At 56.2% G+C, this 26821-nt stretch overlaps 13 protein-coding genes across 13 annotated transcripts; 8 read left to right on the top strand and 5 right to left on the bottom strand.

Moving 5' to 3' along the window:
• Nucleotides 1–52: 52 nt before the first annotated feature.
• On the bottom strand, nucleotides 53–1033 carry BKCO1_5700024 (n-acetylglucosaminyl-phosphatidylinositol de-n-acetylase; the record flags this gene model as incomplete). Its single annotated transcript, XM_020277462.1, has 2 exons — nucleotides 53–605; nucleotides 711–1033. 2 exons carry the CDS (start codon nucleotides 1031–1033, stop codon nucleotides 53–55), a joined length of 876 nt encoding a protein of 291 aa, XP_020126933.1.
• Nucleotides 1034–1498: 465 nt separating this feature from the next.
• BKCO1_5700023 (deacetylase-like protein) lies at nucleotides 1499–2275 on the top strand (the record flags this gene model as incomplete). The annotated part of the gene is made up of 1 exon (XM_020277461.1): nucleotides 1499–2275. The coding sequence occupies one exon, from the start codon at nucleotides 1499–1501 to the stop codon at nucleotides 2273–2275; it is 777 nt and encodes a 258-aa protein (XP_020126930.1).
• A 213-nt stretch (nucleotides 2276–2488) lies between these two features.
• On the bottom strand, nucleotides 2489–3544 carry BKCO1_5700022 (hydroxyacylglutathione hydrolase; the record flags this gene model as incomplete). Its single annotated transcript, XM_020277460.1, has 5 exons — nucleotides 2489–2572; nucleotides 2629–3190; nucleotides 3244–3331; nucleotides 3385–3427; nucleotides 3479–3544. The coding sequence occupies 5 exons, from the start codon at nucleotides 3542–3544 to the stop codon at nucleotides 2489–2491; spliced, it is 843 nt and encodes a 280-aa protein (XP_020126931.1).
• Nucleotides 3545–3782: 238 nt separating this feature from the next.
• BKCO1_5700021 (exosome complex subunit csl4) lies at nucleotides 3783–4513 on the top strand (the record flags this gene model as incomplete). Its single annotated transcript, XM_020277459.1, has 2 exons — nucleotides 3783–4256; nucleotides 4343–4513. 2 exons carry the CDS (start codon nucleotides 3783–3785, stop codon nucleotides 4511–4513), a joined length of 645 nt encoding a protein of 214 aa, XP_020126928.1.
• Nucleotides 4514–7560: 3047 nt separating this feature from the next.
• On the top strand, nucleotides 7561–9274 carry BKCO1_5700020 (c4-dicarboxylate transporter malic acid transport protein; the record flags this gene model as incomplete). The annotated part of the gene is made up of 5 exons (XM_020277458.1): nucleotides 7561–7899; nucleotides 8016–8386; nucleotides 8438–8780; nucleotides 8836–9075; nucleotides 9128–9274. The coding sequence occupies 5 exons, from the start codon at nucleotides 7561–7563 to the stop codon at nucleotides 9272–9274; spliced, it is 1440 nt and encodes a 479-aa protein (XP_020126929.1).
• A 62-nt stretch (nucleotides 9275–9336) lies between these two features.
• Nucleotides 9337–10473, bottom strand: BKCO1_5700019 (f-box domain-containing protein; the record flags this gene model as incomplete). Its single annotated transcript, XM_020277456.1, has 1 exon — nucleotides 9337–10473. One exon carries the CDS (start codon nucleotides 10471–10473, stop codon nucleotides 9337–9339), a length of 1137 nt encoding a protein of 378 aa, XP_020126965.1.
• Nucleotides 10474–11472: 999 nt separating this feature from the next.
• Nucleotides 11473–12217, top strand: BKCO1_5700018 (uncharacterized protein; the record flags this gene model as incomplete). Its single annotated transcript, XM_020277455.1, has 2 exons — nucleotides 11473–11748; nucleotides 11810–12217. 2 exons carry the CDS (start codon nucleotides 11473–11475, stop codon nucleotides 12215–12217), a joined length of 684 nt encoding a protein of 227 aa, XP_020126964.1.
• Nucleotides 12218–13059: 842 nt separating this feature from the next.
• BKCO1_5700017 (esterase) lies at nucleotides 13060–14212 on the top strand (the record flags this gene model as incomplete). Its single annotated transcript, XM_020277454.1, has 2 exons — nucleotides 13060–13881; nucleotides 13943–14212. 2 exons carry the CDS (start codon nucleotides 13060–13062, stop codon nucleotides 14210–14212), a joined length of 1092 nt encoding a protein of 363 aa, XP_020126973.1.
• Nucleotides 14213–14649: 437 nt separating this feature from the next.
• BKCO1_5700016 (60s ribosomal protein l22) lies at nucleotides 14650–15221 on the top strand (the record flags this gene model as incomplete). The annotated part of the gene is made up of 4 exons (XM_020277453.1): nucleotides 14650–14661; nucleotides 14743–14781; nucleotides 14841–15037; nucleotides 15095–15221. The coding sequence occupies 4 exons, from the start codon at nucleotides 14650–14652 to the stop codon at nucleotides 15219–15221; spliced, it is 375 nt and encodes a 124-aa protein (XP_020126972.1).
• Nucleotides 15222–15827: 606 nt separating this feature from the next.
• Nucleotides 15828–16470, bottom strand: BKCO1_5700015 (acyl-synthetase; the record flags this gene model as incomplete). The annotated part of the gene is made up of 3 exons (XM_020277452.1): nucleotides 15828–16165; nucleotides 16217–16276; nucleotides 16326–16470. 3 exons carry the CDS (start codon nucleotides 16468–16470, stop codon nucleotides 15828–15830), a joined length of 543 nt encoding a protein of 180 aa, XP_020126971.1.
• A 2516-nt stretch (nucleotides 16471–18986) lies between these two features.
• BKCO1_5700014 (multicopper oxidase) lies at nucleotides 18987–21110 on the top strand (the record flags this gene model as incomplete). Its single annotated transcript, XM_020277451.1, has 7 exons — nucleotides 18987–19178; nucleotides 19236–19353; nucleotides 19436–19554; nucleotides 19614–19665; nucleotides 19718–20611; nucleotides 20721–20871; nucleotides 20936–21110. 7 exons carry the CDS (start codon nucleotides 18987–18989, stop codon nucleotides 21108–21110), a joined length of 1701 nt encoding a protein of 566 aa, XP_020126970.1.
• Nucleotides 21111–22215: 1105 nt separating this feature from the next.
• BKCO1_5700013 (monooxygenase fad-binding protein) lies at nucleotides 22216–23794 on the top strand (the record flags this gene model as incomplete). Its single annotated transcript, XM_020277450.1, has 2 exons — nucleotides 22216–22792; nucleotides 22911–23794. 2 exons carry the CDS (start codon nucleotides 22216–22218, stop codon nucleotides 23792–23794), a joined length of 1461 nt encoding a protein of 486 aa, XP_020126969.1.
• Nucleotides 23795–24730: 936 nt separating this feature from the next.
• Nucleotides 24731–26736, bottom strand: BKCO1_5700012 (kinesin family protein; the record flags this gene model as incomplete). The annotated part of the gene is made up of 3 exons (XM_020277449.1): nucleotides 24731–25810; nucleotides 25864–26450; nucleotides 26508–26736. 3 exons carry the CDS (start codon nucleotides 26734–26736, stop codon nucleotides 24731–24733), a joined length of 1896 nt encoding a protein of 631 aa, XP_020126968.1.
• Nucleotides 26737–26821: the final 85 nt, after the last annotated feature.

Below are 26821 nucleotides of genomic sequence, written 5' to 3'. Positions count from 1 at the left end.
TCATGCACGAAACAAAGCCAGACAGTGCTTTTGTGATTTCTTTTTTCCCAAGTCAACCCACCTTTTCCCTCCTCAAATCATTGATAACCATATACCGCCCGATCCCGATCCACCCCCACCGAAACCACACCATCTGGCTCTTATGCGCCTTCACCATGGCCCCCTGCGCGTTCCGCACCTCCCCCACCCCACTCACAAACATCAACGGCGACGGAAAACTCGCACTCCCCTTCTCCCCTTTCTTCCCCATCCCGCCCATCCTCCCCCGCTCCCACAGCACCCGCAGCACCGTCGCCGGCGCATCCAGCACGCTCGCATACTTGCGCGCCACGTTCACCGTCGTCAGCGTGTACAGCTTGACGGGGCAGTCCCACCCGGCGTGCCGCTGCATGAGGTGCCGGAGGAAGGCGTGCGCGCCGTGGTAGAGCGAGCGGTGGTTGGGGTGGCCGGACACGCCGCCCGCGTCGAAGGTGACGATGGCGTCGATGGTGGCGTCGGGGGCGCGCGTGGCGGGCGTGGCGCCCATGTCGGGCGCGAAGGCTTTGGCGAGGAGGGCGGAGACGTCTTTCGCGGGCCAGGTGGCTGTCATGGAGTCGGGGAATTTGCTGGGTAGAGAGAGAGAGAGAGAGAGACTTTGTGTTAGCGGGGGAGTTCGTGTGGGTGGGTGGGTGGATGAGATGTGGATGGGGGACTTCCCGCAACGCACGCACCTGTCTTCGATGACGAGCATGTCGTCCTCGCTGCGCAGGCCGAGCAGCATGCCGCTCTTCAGCAGCTCCTGCTTGCGCGTCTCGCCCAGGCCGTCGGCGTCCCCGCTCGACAGGCACAGTATCTTGACGTGGTTGCCCAGCTCCGGGCGCGTCAGGGCCTGGAGCGTGGGCGCGAAGAACATGGCCTCGTCGTCCGGGTGCGCGATCAGCAGCGCGATGCGCTTGCCCTCGAGCGTCGGCATCGAGCGGCTCATTTGTAGCGTGTACATCCACAGCGCGGCGGCGAGGACGGGGAAGGCGGCCCAGGTGAGCCACGTCGACATTCTGGAGGGGAGCTGTTTCTTGCAAACGGGAGAAAGACGGATGAGCTTCAGCGCTCAATGGCTGGAGGAGGAGAACGGCGGGAGGAGGAGGAAGAGGAGGAGGCGGTGATGGTGGTGATGACCTTCATGATTGTTTATGTTTTAGCGAGCTTGTCGTAGCTCCGGCTGAATGGGAGAGCTGGTCGTCTGTCTGTCTGTCTGGACCCTGGAGACGTCGTTACCTGGTCGCCGGCCCGATCGTCGGGTGTGTTTCTCGCGGTGGCCTGCACTTGGCAGTCGGGCCGTGTCCGCGGAGCCGCGGGGGAGAGTGAGCTCGCTCGTTGTTTGGAGCAGCTAAACATAGCTCCTGCGTGGAGAAAAAGCTCACCAGTTTCCACACCACACCACACCACCAATCAACCCCCCTTTCAATCGCCGTCGGTCCGTATACATAACTCCCACACTACGTCTCGAAAGCCATTCGCCATGGCAGACGATCAGCCGCAACCCCGCAACCGCAAGGAACGCCGCGCCGCCGCCAAAGCCTCCGGCACGCCTCTCTCCTCCGCCAAAGCACCCAAGCCCGCCGCTCCGACCGCATCCAAGCTGGACTTCTCCCAATCCACTCCAGCCGACAACGCCTCCTCGGCCACCGAAAACGACCTCGGCATCCCCATGGCGCTGCCCGACTTCTCCGGGCCGAAGGGCAAGACGCTCTACGAGATCGCCGAGGAGCGCATGCGCGAGCTGCACCGGACAGGCAAAGACGTGTCGAGCCTGGAAGGCGAGCGGGTCGAGTTCCCCGTCGATGGCAAGGGCGATGCGATGCGGGTGTCGGGCGAGGACGACTTCGGCCCCGTCGCCGAGGCGCTGCTGTACGCCTTCACGCTGACGGCGCTGCACTTCACGCTCGACGTGCTCGTGCACAACCAGTACCGCGAGCGCATCGCCTGGGCCGAGATCTGGCCGCGCACCGCGCAGGTCGCGCCCATCCTGTGGCTCGTCGTGTACATGTTCAAGACGCCGACGGCGATGCGGTTCCCCATGCTCAGGCAATGGGTCTTCTTTGCCACGGCCGTGGCCGCGGGGTGTTATTGCGTCTATGTGGGCAACGCGTTTGGATATTACGCCGTCATGAAGCAGGCACCGCCGGTGGGCGTGTTGTGGATATGGACGGTGGTGGAACTGGATTTGTTTTACGCTGCGGGCAGCGTGGTCATTGTTCTGGGCTACACGTGGTGGAATAGATTCGGGCTGTTTTGATCAGACACTTTTTGGTAGGCTGCATCGCGTAGGCGTTTGATGGGTTGTAATACTATATGCGGTACTGGGGCAAACTTTTGTCACCATGGCGGAACATGAGTTCTCTGAGGCCTGAGCCGGCGATCTTGCGACGAATGGCCGCTATGCAGACTGGCGGATGTTCACATCACAGTATTGAAGACGTCAAACTTGTTTTCATGGCCCCTGACTAATCTACGACTTGTTCTTCATCTCACGGAGCGTGGCCATGACCTCGATGGGATCGGTCTTGCCCACAGCTTTCTGGACTTCGGGATCCTGCAGAAACATTAGTTAGTGAGCTAGACGTCTATTGAACTGGGACTTGCCGTCACTCTCATGAAAACGTTGTGCTCCTTTTCGTCCCCAATGGTGAATTTGCCCTGGGTCTGTTTGTTCTGCTGCGAGAAGGTGTCCAGCTTCTGGATAGCGGCATTCTGGATGACCTTCTTTCCGAACCCCACATTTCCTTTGGTATACTCGTGGCCGGGGAACACCTTCGTATCGTTGGGCAGTGCAGCAAGGGTTTCGTTCAGAGCCTTGTGCATCTCCTCGGCGGTGCCCTCGAAAAAGCGTCCGCACCCCCCAATGAAAAGGGTGTCGCCGGTGAAGACGGCCTTGTCACTGCCATCCTCGAAGAAGTAGCAAATGCTGTCCTGGGTGTGGCATGGCGTGTGCAACGCCGTCACCTTTATGCCATCGCCGATAGTGAAGGTTTCCTTGTGGCCGGGGGTCGTCGTCTTGTGCGCGCAGTCCTTGCCGCCGACGATGGGCAGCTTGTAGTGCTTCAGAATCTCGCCGTTGCCGCCAGCATGGTCGTGGTGGTGGTGCGTGTTGATGATCTTCAAAAGCTTGATGGCGCCACTCTCGGTCTGCTGCTGGAGCACGGGAAGCACTCTGGGGTAAAGCCAATCAGCGGTTGCTTATTTGGAGAGTGTGGGGGAACCTACTCGGGCGGGTTCGCGGGATCAATGATCACAGCGTCCTTCGTCTTGTCGTCGGAAACGAGGTAGGCATAGTTGTTGCCGGAGCCCTCCCCTAGCGCGCAGAGGGTTAGAAGACTGAGCACCTTGGTGGTGGCGTGGACCTACACATGGGAATCGATTGGATATGCATGGCGCGTGCAGTCGACGGCTATGCCATTGTCAGCAAAAGCTTCAGCAATCGGTGCTTCGAGCGGCCTACTCTCGAGATCAATCGAATGGAAGATTGGTATGGTGCGCGCTTCAGCACGGTTGCGAGAAGACTCATGAGGAGCAGGACAGCAGCAATTGAGTACGAGCGTGCGGAGAGCATCGTCGAGCGCAGAGCTGCCGCCCCACTTTGGCCATCACCGAGTAAGCTCAGTCACACGTCATCCGGCAATTGCCCTTAACTCCGCTCCACCTCCGCAACACGTGATCCAAAATTTCACCCGCCGCGATACCTTCCCGCCCGGCACCAGCCACAACCAGCAATCATCACACAACATCCGAACACCACCGCAACAATGTCGCTTCTCCCGAACCTCGCCCTCCCGGGCCAACCGCTCGGCCCCGCGAGCAAGTACGCGCCGGGCCCGGGCATCCACCTCCAAGACGCGCAGCTCTGCGCATCGCTGCTCGGCCCCGTCAACGAAGCCAAGCCGCTCAAACGCGCCGCCGCAGGCGCCTCCACGACGACCTCGTCCATGCCCGCGCTGTCGATCGCGCGCCCGCAGACCAACGGCTCGACCGCCCCTGCCGCGGTGTACGCCAGCGTCGGCGCCTCCAACGTCCTGCCCGAGGTCGACTCGGTCGTGCTGGCGCGTGTGACGCGCTTGACGCCGCGCCAGGCCACGGTCGAGATACTGGTTGTCGGCGAGACTGTGTGCAGGGAGGGCTTCCAGGGCATCATCAGGAGAGAGGATGTGCGGGCAACGGAGAAGGATCGTGTCAAGATTGGGGATATGTTTCGGGTGGGGGATATCGTGAGGGGTGTTGTTGTGAGTTTTGATACACCGAGTCAATGGCGAATTGAATTGCGGATGTACGATTGGGATGGAGGATGGACGCTGACTCGGATGGGCAGATTTCCCTGGGAGATCAACAGAATTACTACCTTTCCACGGCGACGAATGAGCTCGGTGTCGTCATGGCGAGGAGCGAGGCTGAGAACCAGATGTACCCGATCAGTTGGAAGGAGTTTAGGGATCCGAAGACGGGGATGACGGAGAGTAGGAAAGTTGCGAAGCCTTTCTGAGCTCCTGAACCAAGTCTATCAACGAGCGATCAGGCATCTCATACCCGGCTCTACAGCAGGGCCAACTGGCATGCCCTTTGCCCACGGACCTGGGCCTTTATATCATATGCTCGATGAGCCAAGGCCTTAGGTACCATACGACGGGAAGGAGTCTCCATCAGCGATGGCTGTTATCCTCGAGGCCCCAAATGTATGCGGTCATCAGGATAGCGGACGGAGGCTACAGCCTCGAACTCTGTCTGTGCGGCAATAATGATACTGAGCACCTATCGCTCATGCCGAGCTGCCGGTTGGAAAGGGAGCATGGTCACAGTGGACCTTGAGGAAGTGAAATCAAGTTCTCGCATTATTGAGAATGCTATCTGCAACACAGCAGCTTTTGTCACAAGATGACTCAAATTTCAGTTTTCATCAGCGAAAGGTCGTCTCCAGAACTTACCAATTACTATACCAGGAAAGTCTAAAGCCTAAATTTAGTCTTTAGTTCAGCCTTGTCCCAGTGCCCTATCTCACACACGAGATCTACTTAGTCTGCAAGAACAAAGGGTATGGAGAAGGTCAAGACCTCGAAAATCTCACGCTCATCGGTTTCGCCCGCTTCTGCCTGGCCTTTTAGCCCGAACTGTATGAAAAACGTGTGTCTCTCCGCATTTGTGCTTCAACAAACCCTACCCTAAAATAAACATTAAGGTTATCAAGGGTTCTCCCCTCAGCTGTTTCCAGGGATCCTTTTTTTCTGGCGTTCAAAATATGGTTGCAAGCGACGAACACGTCATTGCGCAAAGTACTCCAATGTGCTCTCCAGCTGGTCTTGGGCTCCTTAGATGGGACCGGGAAGCTTTAACGTTCAATCGATTTCACGCAGGCTTCGTCCGTGGTTAATATTTCGCTCTGTGGAGAAATGGTACTGCCAAGACTATCCCATCACCCATTGCTGCAAAGAGGGCGGAACGCGATTTTGTGGTACTCTAACGGAGGATGAGACCTCAATAAGCCCACCATCACTAATGATGATCCTTTGCATGATCGAGTGGCGGAAGGGAGCGCGACACCTTTTTGTGTGTAGAGAAACATGAAGCTTGGATGGCTCGAATGTTAGATAGGACTATCATACCCATTGATATTTCTTGTCCAACATGGTGGAATAATGTTCATGGGTGGAGGTTCACCAAGCCGCGCCGAGCTTGGCCTGCACATACTTCTACCCCAATACATGGTTACGGTAAACACACTCAAGTGCGCCTTCATAATTCTCAAGATCCTTCACAAGCAGCTTAAGTGAGAGCACAGTAGTAGTTGCCACAAAAATCAACAGTCTTGTTGCACCTACCTACGCATGCCCACGTCCAGTCCGGCCGCTCTTGGTCCATGTTGATCCCCATAAAACTACCTCTCGACGACTACTTTTCTCTTCCTTCATCTATTCCAAACAAGCTTAAAGTTTCCACCTCCACTGCTAACCCCCCACACATCAACTCCATACGCCCGCGCAAACCTTTGCCAGAATAGGAAGTGCAAGAGGAATTCATTAGCGTTCCCATTCGTCCAGCCCCACCGCCAAGGACGATAGCGCTCGCTGTTCTTGCGCAAAGATAAGCAGTAGCAACTCCCGGGCGGTGCAGTGCAGGATTGAGTTCAGGTGTCAAGGAAGCGCGAGGTCTCAAACGTGTCACGTCCGCAAATAAAAGGCCTCGCATTTAAAATAACGCGTGTACGCACGAAGGACGATGGGGGGAGGGAATAATGGCAAGCGTTCGTTGGGCAGCAAGAACCAGCGATAGGTAGGCGGTGACTTGCCGCTATCTAATTCCTAGTTTCCGTTGTCACGAGCACGCGCGGTTCTCCGTTTTTCATCGTCGTTTCCCGGTTACATCAACAACATCAAGGGACCAACAAAGCTACACACACACATACACCGCGCCGCCATAGCGATCACCATCAAAAGCACGGCTGCTCCCGTCCTCCCATGCATATCACAGACGGTTTTTTTCTTTTTTTTTTGGCCGTGCAGAACTCTACCAAACCCTACCGTAGGTGGTAAGAAGTGCGGGCGTAAACGGCCCTTTTTCCTGTGCCGCCAAGAGGCTCGGCGCGGAAGCGGAAGCGGAAGCCGGACGACGCTCGTGAAATCCAAGACAAGTCCCCAGCAATCTGATCTTGGCGACTAGCAAAAGCAGAGCAAAAAGAAGCCGAAATCGCGCGGGCAGGTGGTAGCCCGTAGGTAGAGCATGACAATGCTTCGCGGCAGCATCCACTTTTGCCGAGCGGTCGAGTTGATCTCTCCTCTTCCCTTTGATGAACTCTTGGAGTTTCTTGCCAGGCACCCTCAATTCCGCAAGCCTTCTCTTCGTTTTGCTATCATGCGTCGCAACCAGCAGCATATGACAAATGCAGCTCGTCGATGAGATGTCGGCAGGCGTGATCGGTGGCGTCGTTAGCGGTTGGGCTGGATTGGTTTCTGGTAAGCGGCGGCGTCGTCGGCATGATCGGCAAACGCTCGGAGCTGAGGGCGCAATTGGGCCCAAAAAGTGGACTCCCAAACAACGGATGGCCCAGTGGATGACTCAGGCAGGCGATGCTTTTCGTGGTCGTCCTTGGAAGGAAGGGGAAAAGATGCAGGATCCGGAAGCAAACGACGGCGGGGCGGGGTCTGCCGGAGAAATGCGCGCGCGCGCATAGTCTTTGCCTCTAGAAGCAGAAAAGCGATGTCATGTATGCCCGTGTTCTGGCGATGAGTCTTGTGGCTCCTGCCGGGCAAAGCGGGTCTGTGTTGACTGTTCCAGAGGCCAGATAAATTTTTCCCCCCTTCCAACGTCCGGCCCGCGTGCGCCTATCTTTCGACTCATACCCAGTTGTCAGCCCTTCCCTTCTGACAGTCAGACGATTTTCAACAAAACCGTCTGTCCATCGAAGTTCAACCTTCCCGGATACGTCACTAGTCGGTTCCATTCGCCCCTCCCGCCTCCGTCGTCATCCTTGTCTTGGCCTGTCCCTACCCCGCCGACTTGTAAATGCATCCCACAGCAGCCTCGTGCGATCCCGTGCGGATGGGGCCACCATGGCTTCATCCCGTGCAGGCATCTACCAAAGAGATCAATGACTCTCAAGCAACGCTATGTCCCAAGCCTCCATGGATGATGCACTCGCCAGGATCCAGTGACCCCGGCATCGATCCCCAGATCGACAGGATCCCCATGGAGGTGTGCCCACACGGCAATGGCAGTCAGGCCGTGGGGATATTACAGCCCTTCAATGCCGTCACGCCCGAGATTTCTGAGAAGCCGTCGGCGGCGTCGTCCGACTCTAGAGATTCGGTGCTTGAGCAGCCCGGGGAGAGCGAGGGTTCTTGGTGGATGAGTATGGTGCACAACTTCACACCTTCATGGGTAAGTCCACCCCCCAGCAAACGTCTCTGATCAGTTTCCATGCTCTTCCTTCCCAATGCTGCGCCCACAACGCTCTTTGACCTTCTGTGAATGCAAAAATGACTCAAACTCCGCAGTATTCCATGACCATGGCCACCGGCATGGCCGCTTTGATCTTGCACGCTCTCCCCTACCAGAACCAGACCGTTACTGTGCTGTACACGATAATATTTGTCCTTGATGTTTTCATGTTCGTTGTCATCTCCATTCTTGCAATCTTGCGGTATACGCTGTATCCGGAAACATTGGGAATGATGTTGCGACATCCCGTCCAATCGCTTTTCCTGGGCTGTTGTCCAATGGGCTTGACCACCGTCATCAACATGTTTGTCTTCGTGTGTATCGAAAATGCAGGCTGGGGCAAATGGGCTTCCGATCTTGCTTGGGCTTTGTGGTGGATTGATGTGGTGATGGCGGTAGCCTGCTCTTGTGGACTGCCCTTCTTGCTGTAAGTTGCATCTTTCTGTTCCGTGAAGCATCATACTGACGCAAAAACCAGTATGCACGTGCACCAAGTGGACCTGCCCTCGATGACGGCGGTATGGCTGCTTCCTGCGGCTACTCCAATCGTAACAGCTTCAAACGGAGCAACTATAGCGTCCATGTTGGCAAGCACGAACCAACAGCACGCCCTTTGGACCTTGATGGTCAGCTACGTTCTGTGGGGCATCGGCTTCCCCATGGCTGTCGTGACTCTGGGCATCTATCTACATCGCTTGACGATGCACAAACTGCCTCCGCGGGAAGTCATTATTACTGTCTTCATACCCGTTGGCCCGCTCGGTCAGGCCAGTTTCACCATAATGAACTTGGGTAAAATGGCGTTGGAGTTGTTTCCCGAGGCAAGTTTGCGAAAAATGGCCACTCTTCCATAGGCAGTAGCTGACGACAGACTAGACCGGCTCCATCCACCCGCTGGCAGGTGGCGTCTTTTACGTTGTCGGTTTCGGCACGGCGATAATTCTTTGGGGATTCGGTCTCGTCTGGTTGGTCTTCGCTGTTGCTTCAGTGACTCGCTCCAGGTTCCCCTTCAACATGGGGTGGTGGGGATTCACCTTCCCAACTGGTGTTTATGTTCTGGCAACGCTGCAACTGGGAGTCGAGTTTCCGTCCGCCTTCTTTGACGTTCTTGGGACCGTGAGTAGCTGCCCTGCTTGTTGCAAAGGTGCTGCGCTAACACACAAACCAGGTTATGGCGGTGATCGTTGTCCTGATTTGGTTCCTTGTCGCAGTCATAACTCTACAGAGGAATCTGATCGGGGATATCAACTTTGCACCTTGTTTTTTGAGCTCCAGAAGAGTACGGCAGAATAGAGAGATATCCGACAGAGTTTAGAGAATTTCAGGGCGAGTGTCCAATTGAGACCAGTTCTTACACGCGACATCCGCCATGCGCCGTCACAGTGACTGATGCTTTTCCAGCTCCAATGGCACCCATTCTGAGTCACCAGCTTTGGCCCAACCATTTCTTTTCAGGTGACCAAAATGTATTCTATCATCCAAGGTTTCGACCAGAGATTCCCACCTGTAGTCCCGGCTCTTTACGGATAGACGGATATTGCGTCGGCGGTTGTACAATACGAGGAAGCCGGCCAAGATTTTGTAGGTCCGGTCCAGCTCGGTCCAGAGGTCTGCAGGCTGAGCTCGTTTCATTCGGTGGGGCTCGTGCAGGATGGTGCTAGTCGGCTCCGGGGCCAGCTGAAAAGTGAGGCAGCACTGAGCGGGTAAGAGAGCCAAGTGTTTGGCCCAACGGGTAACATTTTCGGTTGTGGGAAAGATTGCGACGTAAGTGAGCGAGGTGGCGGCGCTAGATTCCCAGCTCGCTCGTTCGAGAAGGAGCTTCAAGACGCACGGGGAACGGTAGTGCTGATACTCGTACAAGTTATAGGCGCAAAGCGAGGAGCCTTCGTTGTAGCCAATATGGCACCAACGGCGCCTGGCCATCAGGTTGTCGGTGGCACCGAAGGGATGGGCACAAGCGTGTTCAGCAAGGTCAACGTTCTGACGTAGCTCAAGGACGTGATAGCTCTGCTCGAAGGCCCAGCTATGTTGGAAGCAGCCACCACAGCCGGCGAGACGGGCCAGAGCGGCAGGCGGGGCGACGATTTTAATCGAAGCAGGTTCGATGCGGTCGAAAACAACAGACCAGAAGTCAGTGGAGACGGAGGCGATATCGGCCCTCAGCGAACCGTAGATTTCACCGTGGGCGCAGACAACCAAGCTCTTCACGTGATGGCGGCGGTCGAATTTGGCCAGAAAGGAGCGGATGCGCGGCAACTCTGGGGCGAGGCTTGGGATCCACTCATTGTGTTGGTCGTCAAGGATGTGCAGGTTGAAGACGAGATGGTGGAAGAGCAGGGGCTTGATGATACGGCGCCATCGGGGTGAAACGAGAGACAGGGCCTTGAGGGAGCGGTCACGGAACGAGGTGAGAGCATGGGGATCGGGCTCGTCAAAGAAGTGGGCGTCGGACGGAGGAGCACAGTCGAGGTACGAGATGACGTGCAGCTTCAGCTCGTCGGGGAGGGCGTCCATTTTGATGACGGGAGGAGGACAGCCGATGGACGTCGGTCGGTGTGTTGTGGTCATGCGGAGGTCCACGTCGGGAGGTGGACCGGCCCGCCCATGACGTCGGGAACTGGCAACGGCAGCCGCCCCCCGCTGCTTGACGCTGCTCCTGCCTTTGCCCTCGTGCGCTCTTTCCCCTCTCCAATCGCCGCCGCTTCCGATGTCTTCAGCCCTCCGCGCGACACCAATGGATGAAACACTCGGCATGCGCCCTCGCCATCGCGGACACCAAGAACATTCCTCGGGATTTTGCGTCAAGCTCCGATGACGGTGTTACCCTGAGCTGTAGGCCTGACCCATCCACGGTCGCCGCCATCTTTCGACTGGGAACCGTTTCCATCGATTCTTGTCCCGAATCGGGCCCTTGCTCGCCCCGTCGACAGACTGGCCGTTACAGCCTCGTATTTGGTCGATGGACAGGCGTGTGACAGACTGCAACCTCAAGGTCTGTTCAGCTAATCCTGCATCGGACAACTTTAAGAGCTGGCGTGGCATCTCCCTTGCTAATAATAGCACAGATCGCCCCCGGCCTAAGGCTTTACGGCAACAGCTTATCCCCATGTGCAACCCTTCTTTGCAGATTCGCAGCAGGCATCCCAAGACAGCTGTGTGTGCCACAACCCTGTCAGGTTTTCGTGGCCGCTGACCCATCATCCCACCGCGTCGGGAGCCCATGCGCCTTCACTCGTCGTATCCTTCATCATTGATTCTGGTGTCCTGCTGCCTCTCGGAGCAACTGCAACCCTCTCGCGTTGGCACTCTCGCGGATGAGCTGCGCCCCGCACCTCCCGCTTCCTACGTGCCGCCTACCGTGCCTCCTACCGTGCCTACGCTATAAAGACAGAGCGTGATCCCTTGCTTTCATCTGCATCCAACCCTCGAGCCTCACAGCTACAGCACAGGCAGCTTCATCAAGCCGCGTTTCAATCGTTACTATCGCTTCCCAGCATCCACTTTATGGCCACAATGGTTTCCGCTTCTCAGATTCTGTTCGGCACCCTCAGCCTTCTTTCCCCGACTCTCGCTCTCCCAACCAATCCCCTCGTGTTGGAATCTCGACAAACTGTCAACCTTCCCATCACGCTCACTGCATATGCTCCCGATAATACCAATCTGAACGGCGCCAAAGCACAAAATGGTGGAAGCCTTTTCGGCGAGCAAGTCGCCCAGTACTGTCCCACAATTGTTGGCGACAGCTGCCCCAATGGCACTGAAACTGTTTACTGGGGCGGATTGACACCTGTAGGCTCTACTCACTCCATGAGCTGCCACGTCGTTACTTGTATCAAGCTAACCCAGCCAGTCTTCCATGGTACCCGGCGGCCAGGACCTTTACGTCAGCGCCGACGGTAGCATTCACATCACCGTCCAGCACTCGCACTACATCCCCTCAGACGCCTACCCCAGCTACCAAGGCTGGGTTTACAACACTCTACCATCCGCCAACGACACTGATCCTGCTCCCATGCCCAACTGCCCCCTTGACGATCCTCGCTACAACTGCGATACCCCCATGGGCTATTACACCTTCCATGCTCCTGACGCTCCTGCGGATGTTGGAGGCGTCGTGTCCTGCCCCTACCTGGACTCCCCGGACCACTTCTCTGCTTACGCCGTGACCCCAAATTTCAATCGCACCGACTGCACTCCCATGCTGGGCTTGGGCAGTCATCACTACACGGGCGTCAATCCGCCAGTGTGGGCGTACTGATCGCAGTTGAGGATTCTTCGATGATATGCAGGCAGCTTGACGCCTGTTCTCTTGTCTCCACATCTGTCTTGTACCGTGGATAGTGACCTGGCTTGGACGAATCCTTGCCGAAATTGTTAGCTTAGTTAATGCATAATCATATCCTTCCAATCCTTATCCACTTCACTCGGGAATCGCGATGCAGGTGTCATTGATATTCCAACCTGCTCTCATTATATACGTCGCATTCATGTACTCATTTGCGATTCGCCAGGGTGCGTACATGAGGCACCGAGAAGGATCGTACAGTTTACCGGGTACACAGATGCACAATCTACCAGCAAGTGGCACCATTTCGGTAAAGACTCCGCTACTCAGGAGCTGCACTCAGTTCCTTCGCCACCTGCTGTGATGCGACCTCGGCAATTCTGGAAATGAGCCGCAGCGTTGAATGTATAAAAACGGCTTCTCGGGTCAAGGGTTGCTGTAGCCGATGCTTAGCGTGAGGGGTTCTTTACATGCGAAAATTCGTAAGAGGATGCAGCCGTGACAGTGAACATCCAGGGAGTGTGATGCTCTCTTTGATACAAAGAATAGCTTTTCGTGGCATATCGCTCTTCTCGGGAATTGAGGTTCCGTGAGGTAGTACATTGACACGGGAGAACAAGCGTGGGGCGGAGAGGGGATCCGCAATGGGCTGGGGTAACGATATCGGAGCTTCACCCCCACCTCTGACGTGCCTATCAACTTCAGGAAAGTGAGACTGCATTATAAATAACTGGACGAGCGTCTGCTTCCGTGGACTCGCCTGCGAACGAAAGACATCTTGAGCTAAGGGAGAAACTATCCCTATATCCGTCATCATGGCCAACGCCGACACTTACCCACCGCCGGAAGATGTCGAGCTTCCGATGCTGAACGCCATTCCGGCCCATCTGGTTGACCGTTTCGACCCGGCCTTTGTCCAACACCATAACAAATACCAACTGGGGAGGCTGCACACCCACCAGATACCCATCGAGTGGGTCCGGGCAAACCCGGCCAAGTACGCCATTTCCTACGGTCGCGCGCACTTCCCCACATCCCGCGTCAAGATCTCGGAGCAGAAATGCCCGGTAAAGGGCGGCGGCGAGATCACAATCCGCATGTTCGAGCCTGTGGACGGCGGCGGTAGGTCCAACAACAAGAAGCCGGCTTACATGAACTTCCACGGCGGCGGCTGGGTCTTTGGCGGCGGGCTTGCGAAGGACCACGAGTTTTGCAAGAGGCTGGTGCACAGCCTGGGTTGCGTCGCTTTCGACGTCGACTACAGGCTGGCGCCCGAGTATCCGCATCCGACTCAGGTGGAAGACTGCTGGGACGCTTTCCAGTGGATGAGGGCAAAGGCTGATGAATTCGGGGTGGATCTGGAGAAGCTTGCTGTGGGCGGAGCGTCTGCCGGCGGCCACCTTGCTGCTGTCGTGGCGTTCAGGTGCCGCGATAATGGCATCCCTTTGGCCTTCCAGCTGCTGCAGGTGCCCGTCACCGACCTGGTGGCTGTGTTTACGCCGACAGCCGAGCTCGATCCGAAATGTCCGTACGAGAGTTATAGAGAGATGTGGGATGTTGTGGTTCTTCCAGGAGAGCGTATGAGCTACTTCCAAAAAGCTTGGCTGGGGAACCCCCGGCCAGCGAAGTATGATGATGTAAGTGACTTTCGACTGCAGGCTCGCAGGAGGACGATAGAAGAGAGCTGACGAAGTGCAGGACTGGGAAGTCTCGCCTATCAAGAACCCGGACCTGTCCAAGCTCGCTCCAGCACTGATTGTGACGGCTGAAATGGACCCATTGAGAGACGAGGGCGAAGCGTATGGTAGGAAAATGAACGAGGCTGGCTCAAAGGCCGACGTTTGGCGGATACCTGGGGTTCCCCACACTGTTGTCCACTTGGATGGTATCCTCAAGGGTGGGCAGGAGTTCAACGAGAGGGCATTGAAAGCCCTCTCGGAGGCCTGGGCGGTCCCCATAACTCCTTAGCCGTGGTTCAAGTTCCCAATCAACTGTGATCTTTCAGTGTCAACCAAGCCGTCTCAAGGCCTTCCAAGTGACATGCTGCTCCGGTGCGGAGGGCACGGAGCGCGGAAAGCTGGAGCGCGACCGAATTGCATGCTTTGCGCACGACACGCCATCACGTACGACAGGAGAGTGAGCTTGCGTTGCGTCATTTGAGGTGTGTGGAAGGAAAGTTATAAGGCTGAATGACTCGCAGAGTGAATGTGATGCACGCTTGTTGAATCGCTGGGGCGCTAGGCCCAGTATGTTGCGCTAACCGAGCTGCGGCACTGTCGCGAATTCTCCCCTCCAAGCCGGAAGCGCGAAGTCTCTTCCTCACCTCGCGACATCTTCAACCACCGCCGTAGCGCAGGATACCCATTTCTTTGCGCACTTCGCAACTCCCCACCCCCACGTCAAAAATGGCTCCCGTTGTACGTTCACTGCTTTGCTGCCCGCCGATCTCCTGAGCGAGGCTCGGCTTTTGAGAGCAGTAGGCTAAGTGTGCATTACAGAAGCGTGCCGGCCCCAAGAAGGCCAAGGTCACCAAGAAGGTACGACCGCCGTCTTCCCCTCCTCCTCTCGCGCGTGCGCAATCTAATGCCTGCCGCAGTTCATCATCAACGCCTCGCAGCCCGTGAGCGACAAGATCTTCGACATCGCCGCCTTCGAGAAGTTCCTCCACGACCGCATCAAGGTTGATGGCCGCACCGGCAACCTCGGCGACACCGTCCAGATCTCCCAGCAGGGTGACGGCAAGATCGAGGTCATCGCCCACCAGGAGTTCTCTGGTCGCTACCTCAAGTACCTGTAAGTTGGGGCGGACAGTCGCGTGCAGGAACAATCGCTGATGCAATGACATTGCAGGACCAAGAAGTTCCTCAAGAAGCAGCAGCTCCGTGACTGGCTCCGCGTCGTCTCCACCTCCAAGGGTGTCTACGAGCTCCGCTTCTTCAACGTCGTCAACGACGATGTCGACGAGGACGAGGAGTAAATTAGGATTGATACCCGGGATTTCGTCTTGAAAAGATAGCTGGAAAAGTCATCCTTGTTACACCTCAAACTACTTTCGCATTGCCGCGCTGTGATTGTGGAGATATCTGGAAAACCATGTTCGAGACAACACTCACCTTACTGCGGATTAAACCTTTGCTATGATCATGACGGCTACAGGACATATCAAGCGCGAACGCCAATTCACCAATAAGACGATCTTCGAGCGGGACGGTGTGCCAGTTCACCGTTCACCGCGCAGGAAATCGAAGTGGCGAAGGGGTCGGTTTTTCTAATGCCACGCGGTAAGCAGCCACTGATACTGCTGTTTGCCTTTTTCAGCTCTTCCGGCGCATCACCTAAGCAGAGAATCTCATAGAAAGAAAGAAAGAGTAGGCTACTCAAGCAAGCCACAAATCATTTATTGATTGCTGAAGAGAATATTGCACTAACGCAATCTGAAAAACACAGTCTGACAATATCACCATAACCAAAAGTTCATTTCAAGATGAACCACTACTCCTACATGTTACCAACTGAAAAACCGCCATCAAATCCATCAACTGATCATTGCATCCAACTCTTAAGATCAGGGTGTGATAGGATGCTAGTTCTTGTCCGAAATGGGCACGGGCGACGCAGTCCTCAGATTGATCAACAGGGCACTGTCATCAACCGTGGTAGAAGCTGCCGCCCATTTGATGGCATAGAGACCTTCGGTGCCGGTGGGAACGGCGCGATAGTTCATTTGGATCTCTCCTGCATCAGAGAGATGGTACGCCCATGCTCCGTATAGACCAAATCCTGATGTAGTCATGGTCGTCGTGGAGTTCACGATGCCGACCGTCTCCAGGTCGCCGCCGGAATTGGTGATGCCCCATGCGAAAGAATCGCCACTGTCGGTAGTGACGGTCCAGGTTCCGCTGGTGCTATCCTCGGTCGACACTGAGCAGCAGTCAGACAGTCGTCTGCACTGGACTGGAATACTGGACTTACATGTAATGTTCGCAATGCTTGTTGCGTCCGCAGGAACATCTGTCCCCGCATAGGCTACGCCTGTGGATATCGTCAGCAAGTCTTCCAAGCACCACTTGAGGAGGCGAACCGTCTGCAATGAAGACACTCAAGCCTTCCGGAATGTCGGAACCATACGCATAGAGCTTGAAGGAATCGGCTCTGGGCTTGATGACAGCGGCACTCGAGAAGCGGACAAGAAGCAGCACGGTGGCTGTGAAAAGAAGAGAAAGCATCATTGGTTCAACGATGGAGACGTTGAATTGCGAGACGAGACCAGGCGGATTCGCAGCCAAGAAACACAACGTCGGCTTCCTCGCGGCGACATCAGATATTTGTAGCGGCCGTTGGAGACTGACGTTGCGAGCATTTCCTTCAGGCGTTTATCCATGTGCCACAAACGGACGGAGGAAGCCCCGGTCAACTCGGTTAGCATCATCAGGCAAAAGTGCACAATCTACGGCGCAGCAGTCTTATCGGCACGGTTTCGCTAGCTCGAGCCATGCAGGTGTGGTCTCACGACAGGGTCGACGTGGCTTCCGTTTCATTTCGGCGGTCCAGAAGCGGGTTGCAGGGCGGCGGCACGACCATTCCTCTCGACCCAAGACTGCCTTGGTCGCCACAAACGCCAGAGGAAAAGATGTAGTGGTATGCAGGGAATCGAAACGGCTAGGCGAGCAGGCGGCGGTTGGTGGATTCTGCTGACGTTCCTGCGGTGAGCGGTGAGGCGTTAATGAGGATGACGCGCGTCCATGGTTCCCAAAACAGTAACTTTCGGCAACTAAGCTCGAGCTGTTAAGGTACCGGCTCCAATCAACAAGCCTCTCCCGCGCGCCAAGAACGCATCTCTCCCGCCGCTGAGGCTCCCAGCGGAGTAGAGGCCAGGAGAGTGACTGCAGCCGGGCCACCTCTTGGCATCGGGGAAATATAGCTTTTGGTCTGACCTCGATATAGGCAAGGTCAGCCTTGCAGTACCCGCACCCGCGCGCGGGAGCGTCGTCTCGCCTATCTCGCCGTCCGAGCCATGAGCAATGTGGTGGGGTTTCGCCTCCCGCCCGGCCTGGAGACGCGTCCTCGCCGCTCATCCAACCCGAATTAGGAGAGCAAAGCGCGTTCTCGCTTCTCCCAGCACGTCTTGCCTTACCGTCAGCAGGCCGTCTCTCGTGAATCCTACAAGCTCAGCCACCACATGCACTCGAGGCCGGATGGGTTCCCACAGACACGTCTCGGCTCGCTTCGAAGAAGGGTTTGTGTCCATGATGCCGGGTTACTCCTATGGCTGAGAGTGGGTGCATGATCCTGTCAAGCCACCATACTTGGCGATTTGCACGAGCTCTATCGACTTGGATTATCCTAATATCCTAAGAGTGGTGAGACATAACCGCGTGTAGCAAAGCTTCAGGTGGTAGCCAGCCACCCGGGTTGAGGCAGCGGCTAAGCACGTTCGTTCGTACGCATCGGGACCAGACTCCTCAACACCTTCGGAGACTTCGGATTCAATGCGAGCTCTAGCCTTCTGGATGGGCTCTTCGACCCAGTGTCACCGTCCCGGTGGATCATCACTGGCCCCCCCTGAAGGAATCCCCGAGGACAATTGTAACATCGTCTAGGTAGGTATAGATAGCAGTTTACTTGGCTGCATGAGGTCTCCACTGCTCAAACCGGCGCTCCGGTACGCTATCGCATCGATTCGGCAACCTTTGTGTGCGAGTTTCTGCCAATGGGACACCACTCTGGCAGTAATTAAATCTCGCTTTGGAGTCTCATGTTTCTGTTTTAGGATATGGATTCGTAAGCTCCATCCTAAAGTCCCACTCAAGAGATTGATAGCATACTTCGAAAAACCATTGTTTTCGTATTTACCGCGTACCCACATCTCAGCCGTATCTACTATCAAAACCCCCCCACGTGCGGTGTGGTGCTGTCAGCCTTCTACCCGAGCCGGAAATTTAATTTGTGGCTCTTATGGCCATGCGCCATCGTGGCTGCTTCGGCCAGCTTCCTGCACCCTTGACGCAAATATGCAGAAAATTATTGAAACAGTGCAATAGGCGGATCCCGACCAAACCAAACCCTAAACTGGGTTGCCTTAACAGACTCGGGTCCGACTGACTTCGCCGAGGTGTGGCCCCCATGGACTCTAACCGAGCCGTAGACATCTTCAACGCCCTGAGAGGTTGCTTTCTCACCTTCTCGTGTGCTAACCATGGTACTGGCGATAATTGCAAGTGGGGAATCCCACAAGGCCACCACTCCTACCTGCATCGCTGACGTTGCCACCTTCCACATGGATCTTGGACACAGCTGTGGACTGTAGGTTTCGTGTCATCCAGAGACGCTAAGGCGTACGGCAAAGCGATGGCTTGTCCGCTTAGTCTCCTTCACCAGCTTACGCTTCCGCTTCCGCTGCCGTCGACCTGCCGGGGGTTCGGAAACGAAGGAGGAGCATCCTTTCTTGGCTACTGCGGCAGCAAAGGACGCGTCGTGAGGTGTTGGACTTTGGCGATGGTCGAGTAGCATCGCTTCTCCATTCTCCACCGTCCGTTCTACCTTGATACTTCTTCTAGTTCCTTGCGGTGGGAGTATTTAACTTCATGCCCACTCTGCTGAGGGAGCTTCCTCCGACACGGCCTCTCTCCCCTCCCTTCCCTTTGCCTACCACGCAAGGAGAGCCATAGGGATCTACGTCTTTCGTTAAGATCTACTAATCACCTGCTTCGCCTCTCCCTGACCATCGAGCCATACGCTGAAGATGCGGGCACCGTTCTTCTGGAATTTGCTCTTCGCCGGAGCGCTCGCGGCTCCGCAAGCTGCCTCGTCAACGTCTTCTGCAGCGGCGTCTGTTTGCACCGGCAATACTGCAAGTGACAGATCTACCTGGTGCGACTACGACATCCAAACCGACTGGTACTCTGAAGTCCCAGATACGGGGGTGACTGTCGAAGTAAAACTCCCTCTTCTGTCAAGATCTGTTAGGAAGCATCAAAACTGACCTTTGTAGTACTGGTTTGACATTACCAACACGACTGTATCACCCGATGGCGTTGAGCGCATGGCTTTGGCAGTGAATGGGTCTATTCCCGGTCCAACCATTGAGGCAAATTGGGGAGATACCGTCAGTAAGTTTTGACTGCTTTTTCCTCCTTTTTTTTTAAAGCAAAAAAGTCAAAATTATCGTCGTTTTGCTGACGCCGTTCCTAGTTGTACATGTCATGAACAGCATGCAGAATAATGGGACTGGCATCCATTGGCATGGCATCCGTCAGAATTGGACGAATTGGATGGACGGTGTCCCAAGTATTACTCAATGTCCTATTGCGGTATGCCGACCCCAGTCAGATGAAGTGTTGCAAGAATCCAATGCTGACTATTAGTTTAGCCGGGAGACTCCATGACTTATACTTGGCGCGCAACCTCATATGGTTCCAGCTGTAAGACCGCACCGGTGATGAAGACTGCTCGAACCATAACTGACGGCATCAGGGTATCACTCTCATTTTTCGCTCCAAGCCTGGAACGGGGTTTTTGGCCCTATGGTCATTCATGGGCCAGCTTCTGCCAACTACGACGAGGACATGGGCCCGGTGTTGCTTAGTGACTGGTCACATCGGACGTCGGATGAGTTGTACCAATACGCACAAACCCAAGGCCCTCCGGATCTCGACAACGCCCTGATTAACGGTCTCAATGTCTACAACGATTCAGGGAACATCCTCGGCTCCCGCTGGGAAACGAGCGTGACGTCCGGAAGCTCGTACCGTCTGCGGCTCGTCAACACGGCCATCGACACGCACTTCAAGTTCATGATCGACAACCACACCCTCACCGTCATCGCCATGGACTTCGTCCCCATCGAGCCGTACCAGACCGAGTACCTTGACATCAACATGGGCCAGCGCTACGACGTCGTCATCACCGCGGACCAAGAGGAGAAGGACTACTGGATCCGCGCCATCCCGCAGGCGGCCTGCTCGTCCAACGCAAACGTCGACAACATCCGCGCCATCCTCCGCTACGACAGCAGCAGCACCGCCGAACCCACCACCGCCGCGTACACGGACTTCGTCGACGAGTGCGTCGACGAGCCGTACGCGTCGCTCGTCCCGGCGCTGGTGCAGAATCCCACGTCGTCAATGGTCGCGTCGGACAGCACCGACATGCCCGTTACCGTCGGCGTGCTGAACAACCTGTTCAAGTGGTACATCAGTGCCAAGACCATGGCCGTCGAGTGGGGCAGTCCGACGACCATGTCCGTGTACAACGGCAAGACGGATTGGACCGACAACGACCACATCGTCGAGCTGACTGCTGCGAACGAGTGGGTGTACTTTGTCATCGAGACGGCGCAGGGTGTGCCGCATCCGTTCCATCTGCACGGTAAGAATCTCCCTTCCTTCCCCCCCTCCGGGATGGATCCCAAAGTGTCTTCTTTTCCCCTTTCCCCCGGCAAAATGGCCTTGACTGATGCCTCTTTTCCCTCCCACAGGTCACGACTTCTGGATCCTGGCGGCCGGCACAGGCACATACTCGGAATCGGTGACGCTCAACACGGCCAACCCGCCGCGTAGAGACGTTGCAACCTTGCCCGCCAGCGGCTACATTGTCATCTCGTTCTACACCGACAACCCCGGTGCTTGGTCAGTTGTCCCCCACCTCCTCCACTTCCCTTTCGACTTGCCTCTTGCTGACTTGTATGCGTAGGCTCATGCATTGCCACATCGGCTGGCATACGTCCGAGGGTCTGGCGATGCAGTTCCTGGAGCGCGCGAGCGAGATGGAGGCGGTGATGAGCGCGTCGACCATGTCGGATACTTGCACCGCTTGGGATACGTATGCGTCTGCGAATGGGGTTGAAGAGGAGGACTCGGGGGTGTGAGGAGGGAGCGGGTTTTATCCGTCGTGAGGGGCTTGTCGCAGAGTCGGTGCCCAAATGTGCAGTCCGTTCGTTGTTCGGGTTATCTCTTAGACTTATGAATGTTTAGTACCGGCAAAACTTGATCAGTTATCTGAAGCTTCTCTTGTCAACTGTGAGTCGCGAACTGCAGGCTCAGAGAGCTGTGTACAGTAAAATGGCCAGCGTCGGGGTCGGGAAACCCTCCCCAGCTTTGAATCGACTTCACGATCTACAAGATTCTCGCGCAGATGGAATGATCTCAACCTTGTTCTCACGACACACGTCTCAAACTCGACGAAGAGATACTACGCATATCACGTCTTCGAGACTAAGCAGAAAGAATTGGGAAGGCCTCAGTTCCCACAACTCAAATGAACGCTCTCAAGCAGTATCGAGAAAGGGCAACATTAGTACTTTGGCTCTATAGCAAACAGAGTTCTATTAGAACAATTGAGATCTGCGAGCAAAAAGACTAAAAAAAAAAAAAAAAAAAAAGGAGAAGGAAAGCCTTGCGAGACTTCTGAAACAAAAGATAGCCAAGGTTCGGCCGAGGAGCACACTGGGCAGGGGACAACCCAGATGACTCGCCCGCCTTGACGCTGCCAGACCATGGCAAGAAACTTGGTAGGTCATTAGCTTAGTGTTCATTTCCATGTAGGACAAATGTCTAGATGACTACTTTCTTACGGCGAGGGTTACGCATTCTACTTGCGCTGCACAAGGAGCTCTCTCGGCATGACTCGAGCTGGCGCAGGGGCTTTGATAAAGCGACCCATTTCTTTTTGCGTATTCGCTGCCCGGCTATCGGCTACCGGCAATTGGCAAACCAATGCCTATACTTATCTTGCTCTGATAGGCATCCAATGTAGAGGCACAGGGCCAGCAAAGGCTACATCACCATCAAAGCAACGAAGATGTGAGACACCAATTCCGACCACCTCCTGCTTCAGCGAACCATTGCGCCATCCCTCCGGAATCCGGTGGTTCCAGGCCCCGAACCGTCCAGATAATAAAAACATAACCCACGCCTATCAAAAATGCCATCTCCTCACCCCTTCCCCCCCCTCCACAGCCCCAACAGCACACGATGGCCGCCTCGGAATCCAAACACCAAGTGATCATCGTCGGCGGCGGCATCACGGGGCTCACGCTCGCGCTGATGCTCCAGCGCCTCCGGATCGACTACGTCCTCCTCGAAGCCTACCAGAGCGTGACGCCCAACGTCGGCGCCAGCATCGGCCTCTACGCCAACGGCCTCCGCATCCTCGACCAGCTGGGCGTCTACCGGGACGTGTGCGCCATCTCCCAGTCCGCCAAGGCCCACATCGTCCGCGACGGCGAGACCGGGCGGCGGCTGTCGCGGATGCCGTGCGGGCCGATCCTGGAGGCGAGGCACGGCTACGCGCCCAAGTTCATGGAGCGCTGCGAGCTGCTGCGCGTGCTGTACGGCCATGTCGCCGAGAAAGAGAGGATCCTCGTCGACAAGAGGGTCCGGAGGATCGAGACTTACGAGGATAGGGTCCTGGTGCACACGGACGACGGGGCGACGTTCGAGGGCCAAATCGTCGTCGGGGCGGACGGGGTCCACAGCACCGTGAGGAAGGAGATGTGGAGGAACGCCGACGAGAAAGACCCCGGGGCCATCCCGAAAGAGGACAGGCAGAGTGCGTATAATACCCATCACAAACAACCCTCTCCCTCCCTCCCTCCCTCCCTCCCTCCCTTCCTTCTCGCCACACCGCGCGCTCACAGAGACCTCCTCCTCTTTCCCCCCTCCCACAGACATCAAATGCGAATACGCGTGCGTCTTCGGCCTCGCCAAGCCCACGCCCGGCATCGCACCTGGCGACGTCATCGCCGTCTCGCGCGCGCACTCGACCGCCGGCTGCATGGGCGGCAAAGACCGCGAAGTCTTCCTCTTCTGGTTCTGGAAGCTGCCGCAAGCGCAGCACTCGTGCGGCATCGACGCCATCCCGCGCTTCACCGACGCGGAGGGGCGGGCGGAGCTCGAGCGCGGGGGGGACGCGGTCGTGGCGGAGGGCGGGGTGCGGCTGCGCGACGTGGCGGCGAGGCTCGAGCGCAGCGCGGTGACGGCGCTGCCGCACTACGTGCTGCGGCGGTGGCACTACGGGCGCGTCGTCGTCGTCGGCGACGCCAGCCACAAGTTCAACCCGCTCGTCGGCCAGGGCGGCAACAGCTGCATCGAGTCGTGCGCCGGGCTCGTCAACGCGCTGGCTGCTGCTTTGGAGGAGGCGTCTTCTGGCGTGGCCGCGCCGGCCTGGCCGCTCGATGTGGTGCGCGGCGTGTTTGCGGCGGTCGAGGCGGAGAGGGTGCCTAGGCTTGTGGATATGGTTGAGCGCTGCCAGCAGGCTCAGTACGTGGCTGCTTGGGATACCTGGGGTATCAAACTCCTTTCCAAGTACATTGTCCCGCTCCAGTCGGATTCGAAGGCCACGGATTTCTACAGCTCCTTCATCACGGGTGGGTTGACTCTGAAAACGCTGGATTTGCCTCGGGTGGAGCACGAGTGGGCATACGATGATGAGAAAGAGAGCGGCGGCAGTGCAACGGCAAACAACAAATTGGTACTGGCTGGAGCATCGTTTGCTCTTTTCGCTGGTATCCTCGCGGTACGGGCGGTGCGGAATGGCAGGATAGGTGCTTGAAGCGTCTTTGGGCTACGTTGGGTTTTCCGGATTATTATGGGCGTCGAAACGTGGGATAGACTTAGAGCAGCGTCGGTCTCTTCATTTCCGTAGAAAGCCATTTAATACCATTCGAGAGGTATCACAGCTCGAGTCCGCTTAAGAGCACTCCTAGACGAAGTGATCATCTTAGAGCCAGTCCTTGACAACCTTTATGGGTTTAATGTGCCAAGTTTTTCCGCCGTCGGAGGTGGTTGCGTTGGACAAGGGAAAGGTGTTGCCGTAGTTCACCTCGGCGGCACTGAGGTGCATGGTGACGTTGGACTAGCCTGCATAGCTTTCTTATATTGACTAATGCATTTCGAGTCTGGGAAAACTTACTGTATCCCTTGAATATTCCGCAAGAATAGCCAGCGCACTCGTTTACGCCGTAGAAGACAATGGATTTTATGCCGGCACCTGTAGGTCATCTATTGCATTCAGAGAGGTTCGAACAATGGAGGCCATACCGCTCGACTAAGAGGAGGCAAGCTTGCCAGAGAGTCAGACCTTCTAGTCGATTCCGGTAGTGTCCGAATTGACCGAAACTACGATTGAGTCGGCATTGATGAACGCACGTACAATTCAACATGGTAATGAACTTTCAGAGTCGAGCTAAAAATCAGTGAGAATAGTCTGGTTTCAGAGACAAGTTGACCGTCAGCTTGGAACTCTTTCAGTCGGTTTGGATCACCATCGTGCTGCTATCGCCTGTGGCGATGCGCCACAGCCCTCCACTAATTATGCCACACCAAAGCCCATCTACCTGCTATTATCCACCAACGCCCGAAATCACTACTCATCATAACCGGTCGTTATCGCTTAGCGCCCATCCAAGACATCTCCTTACCCAAGTATTCGTTGCTCATCCAATCGTTAGTTTCTTCTCTACAAGCGCTTCCATCCGACGAAAGCCCCTCAATTGACCGCGACGTCTGCCAGCGGAGCTCTTGAGCCGAAACGCGTAAAGTCATCGTTGACCTTCCGCCTGAACAGACCAAGATCCTTCAGGAACTCATCCGCATGAGACTGCAACTCTGCAGCAAGCAGTTCATGCTGATCTTCCTCCTCGACGAGCTTCCTACCCGCATTCGGCTCGTTCTCCTTGTTCTCGTGTTCAGGAGCGACATTTTCCTCCTCTTCCTCCAGTCCACCGTACAGATCCAGACCCTGGATAGGTGGCAGCACGATGGGGTTCTTCAGCTCGCCCAATGCAAGAGCCAGATGGCGACGCAAAGCTTCCGACTCAGCACGCAAAGTTTGGTTGAGTGGACGGAGTTCCTCGACCTCTGCAGTCAAGGCCTTGATCTTGGCCTCGGAAACCTGGCGGGTCTCCTCCATGAGACGCTGCATGACTTCTACCCGGCGCTGATAATCCTCCAACTCCGCTGCCTCGGCCTGTTGGCGGCGTAGGGTAGAGGCGTTGACCGAGGTCTGCAGTTGGCGAATTTGCTCGGCCATGGCGGAAATCTGGGCGTCGCGCTCGGCAGACGACATGGAGTCTTCGTTGATGGTAGCACGAGTGCGGATGCGCTTAGCTTGGTCGGCATAACGAAGAGTCGACAGAGTCTCGTCGTAATCGGCGGGGGCGACGCAAGCAACCATGGCGGTCTTACTATTGCCACCGAGAGAGTCCTTCAACAGCCAGGTCAGGACACTGTCGCGGTAGGGAACAATCTCGCGCTTTTTTCCATGGCCACTGCGGGGGCGGCCGTCAGATGTGGAGCCGCTGCCAGCATTCTGAGCCAGAGCTGCAATCACACGGCCAAGGGTTGTAAGAGACTTGTTGATCTTACCACCCTCAAGCAGACGCTGTCCTGTAGCCTCGGTGCTCTTGGCACGCTCAGATCCAGCCAGGTCGACAAGACGCATGCGAGCCGAGCGCTCGATCGTCTCATCAGTGAGCAACGAGTGTTGCATTTGCTTGAGATTGATGGTGAAGACGGCGTGAGAGCGCGACGAAGAGTCGTTCATCTTAGTGGCAGCGGTCGTACGGTTCTGGAGTACATCAGATCATGCATCGTGGGATGTGGTTGGCCTAGGGCACTCACAAGATCACCAATCTTCATAAGACGCTCAACATCTGCATGGCTTCGTACAGCCGCGTCGGTCAGGCCCTGAACATAAACACCATCGGTCTGGGACTCGCGGATTTTCAAGTAGACAGGCGGATTGGTGCGATGGGCCAACAGATCGCAAACGTGCTCGTTGTAAACTTCAAAGTAGGACACGTGAACGCTGTAAGTGGTGTTGGGGCTCGGTTCGTTTTTGATGCGGTCGAAAAGAGCCTCGCAAGTGCGCGGGATCAGACCGGGCTGCTCGGGTGTGCCCATCATGGTGTAACTCTTGCCGGAGCCAGTCTGGCCGTAGGCAAAGATGCAGGTGTGGTAGCCATCGAAGTTGTGGTCGAGAAACTCCTCGCCGAACGAGCTATAGACGTCTTCCTGGTGGGCGTAGTGCGGATCCGACTCATTGTGGGACCAGAAAGACTTGTCGAAGATGTATGACTTCTCGTCGTAGACCTTGCGGCTGTTGACGCGCGAGTTTGCGGGGTCGGTGGCTTCGGCGGGCGGCAGAAGGGTCGTGGTCTGGGTGGCTGGGTCCATGCGAATGAGGCATTGGGCGCCACGCTCGATCTCTGTCCATTGTCAGGGGGCACGCGCGGGCGTGGTGGTGGTGGCACACGAGGACTCACCTCTGCGCACGAAGGCGCGACATCGCACGACAACCTTGACGTTGCCGGGGTCGTCCATGGCGGATTGCGGTGGCTGGGGCTGAGGCTCAAAGGCGCGGAGGGAGGGAGAGGAGGCGGTAGACGCGAAGTCGTAGTAGTTGCGGTAGGCGTGGGTATCCATGGCGGCTTCCAGAAGTGCACAACACGTTTCCAGGTCGCGCCGGCGGCGGAGAGCGAGGAAGGTGTACATACAGTGTTTGCCTTTTGCCGGATCGCGCCTAGCCGGGGGATGACGTAAGAAGATCACCGGCCGGGGGATGCGCCTGCAGCGCGTT

Source organism: Diplodia corticola (genome assembly GCF_001883845.1).
Source record: "Diplodia corticola strain CBS 112549 chromosome Unknown scaffold57, whole genome shotgun sequence".
Taxonomy (NCBI): domain Eukaryota; kingdom Fungi; phylum Ascomycota; class Dothideomycetes; order Botryosphaeriales; family Botryosphaeriaceae; genus Diplodia; species Diplodia corticola.
This window is presented reverse-complemented; position numbering and strand designations above follow the sequence as displayed.